General features: G+C 36.7%; 1 protein-coding gene across 1 annotated transcript; it reads left to right on the top strand.

The window, feature by feature from the left end:
• The first annotated feature begins 1,499 nt into the window (after positions 1-1,499).
• LOC115683210 (transcription factor bHLH118-like) lies at positions 1,500-2,368 on the top strand. Its single transcript, XM_030607665.2, has 2 exons — positions 1,500-1,826; positions 1,901-2,368. Exons 1-2 carry the CDS (start codon positions 1,527-1,529, stop codon positions 2,324-2,326), a joined length of 726 nt encoding a protein of 241 aa, XP_030463525.2. The 5' UTR covers positions 1,500-1,526; the 3' UTR covers positions 2,327-2,368.

Raw genomic sequence — 2,368 nt, 5'->3', positions numbered from 1 at the left:
TTAATATTTAAATGTTCTAACATATACCAAGTAACTTCTGTGTCAATAAAGAACATTGGATCCAAACTAGATCTCAAGAGCTTATGTGGCAATTCTTCTTTCTTCACCTATTCTTTCAGTGTCAATGATTAAATTTTGCTGGTTAAACATAGTTGTCTATAGTCTTATACCAATTAAGAAAATTAATAGCAAACATCTATTATTTGGGGAATCATCCTCGTGTCAATTTAGTCATAAACCTTTCAATTGTGCAAATTTTTTTTTGGTAAAAAATGTTTAAAATGTTTGTACCAATTTAATCGTAAACATTTTTACATTTTGCTAATTGAGTCCACTCGGTCAATTTTAGCCTGAAACAACTAATATAGATGCCAGCCATCCTACGTAGCATGGTCAGCTCTGATATTGCCACTTTTTTTAAATAATAATTTATATATATTTTTGGTTTTTTTTATTTTTTCTCTTCTTTATTTTTTTTTCGACCGAGGGCTGGCAAGGGTTGTCAATCAACCCTCGCCGGCCACGGGCAAGGGAGTCGCGGCCCTCACCCAAGCCCTCACCGGCCACAGAGAGGGCCCACGAGCCCTCGCCTAGTGGTCTGCAAGAGTCGACCGGCAACCCTTGCCAGCCCCCAGTCCAAAAAAAGTAAAGAAAATAAATAACTGAAGATATCATTTAAAAAAATTATTAAAAAAAGTCTATGTCAGTGTAAAAGGTTTAAGACTTTTTTTTTATAATTGTCCCATGTTATTCATATACATACTGACATCAATTTCAAGGAAATTTCTGAAACTATCTTTCTTTATTGAGTCAGTTTCTTGCTACAACCATGTGACAATAATTTCGGTTTGCAAAAAATTATTATGAATGTCTTGAAGTTCTCTTTATGTCATGCAATTGACCGAACCAGTATTTTTTGGAGTTTCGTATTTAAGACTAGAGCTTGTCTCTTGGAGCTGAAACACACCAAGCATTTATAGTCAAAAACATTTATGAGCAATTTGTTTGGATTTATTTGTTAGATTCAAAATTTGAGACAGTGTTCATCATTTCTTTTCCATCGAATGACAGCCATATGGGACATAACTTGGTAATATAGACATTGGATTTATACCACTATTCAGTTCTACAGTTTTTTTTATCAAATTTTTTTATGAAAGTCGTTTCATTTTTTTATTTTATTGGAAGACACTATCTGAAACAATCGAATTTTTTTCTTCTTTATGGGCAATGCAGTGGAATTATCGTATTATATAAAGCCCATTCATATGTCATGTGGGTATTTAGGTGGATAGGGTCTGGTGTGCCATAAGAATAGTATACCTTACCTAAGCTTTAATTAAAGTGATTATTATAATCCGAGGAGATTTTCAAGAATCTCGACAATTGAGGCCCATCGAAAGGAGAATATATGACTCACGCACACCCTAACATAAATAATATAACTCTTCCTCCTCTTTCATCTCCATTTCCATTCCAGCTCAAAGCTTAGAGCTCCTCCATTAATTTATACTTTCTGGAGCAACATGTTTCCTTCACAACCCAAAAACGATCTGTTCTATCTCCAACCAAATCACAACCCGATTCCGGAAGATCTGATCATTCATGATGATCAAGATCTTCATGGCCTTTGTTTTACCAACCAAAACGACAAGAACAAGGGCTCAGACGAATCTAGACTCGTATCTTTTAGCGGAGGCAACAAAAGCCGTGAAGATTGCGATCCCAAGAAGGCGATGCATCGAGACATCGAACGGCGGAGGCGGAAAGAACTGAACACCCTTTACGCGTCTCTCAGATCATTACTCCCTCTCGAATATATTAAGGTAAGCAAATAGGTTGTCTTTTTGTTTTTTGATACTTTCCCCTAAATTAGGGTTTCTGTGCGTGGGATTTTTAGGGGAAGCGGGCGACATCGGATCATATAACTGGGGCTGTCAATTACATAAACCATCTAGAAAGGAAGATCAATGAGATGGAAAGAAGAAAAGATGAATTCAAGAGGGGTAAATCTGTTCATTTGGGTTCTCCTGGACCAGAAAGTTGGAGCTCAGGCGCCGATTGTTCAGCGAGAGCTTTGAGTGTAAGGCCTTGTCTGGATGGAGTGGAAATAGTCATCCTAGGTGCTAGCTCCAGAGACCAAGACCATAATTTTCCATTATCAAAGGTGTTTCAACTACTGCTGGAAGAAGGAATTAGTGTAGCAAGTAGTGTTTCCACTAGAACTAGTGAAATGATATTCATCCACACCATCCAGTCCGAGGTATACTGTGATAACTCTCATGGAAAAATTGTTGTAGAAATAGGGTTCTATGTGTTACCTTAGTTTTCGTGAAAATAATCTAAGTACAAAGAATTTATAGCCTTA

This window comes from Syzygium oleosum, unplaced genomic scaffold (assembly GCF_021117445.2).
Source record: "Syzygium oleosum isolate NSW1041296 unplaced genomic scaffold, Sole_v2.1 Sole_v2.31, whole genome shotgun sequence".
Classification (NCBI taxonomy): Eukaryota; Viridiplantae; Streptophyta; class Magnoliopsida; order Myrtales; family Myrtaceae; genus Syzygium; species Syzygium oleosum.
This window is presented reverse-complemented; position numbering and strand designations above follow the sequence as displayed.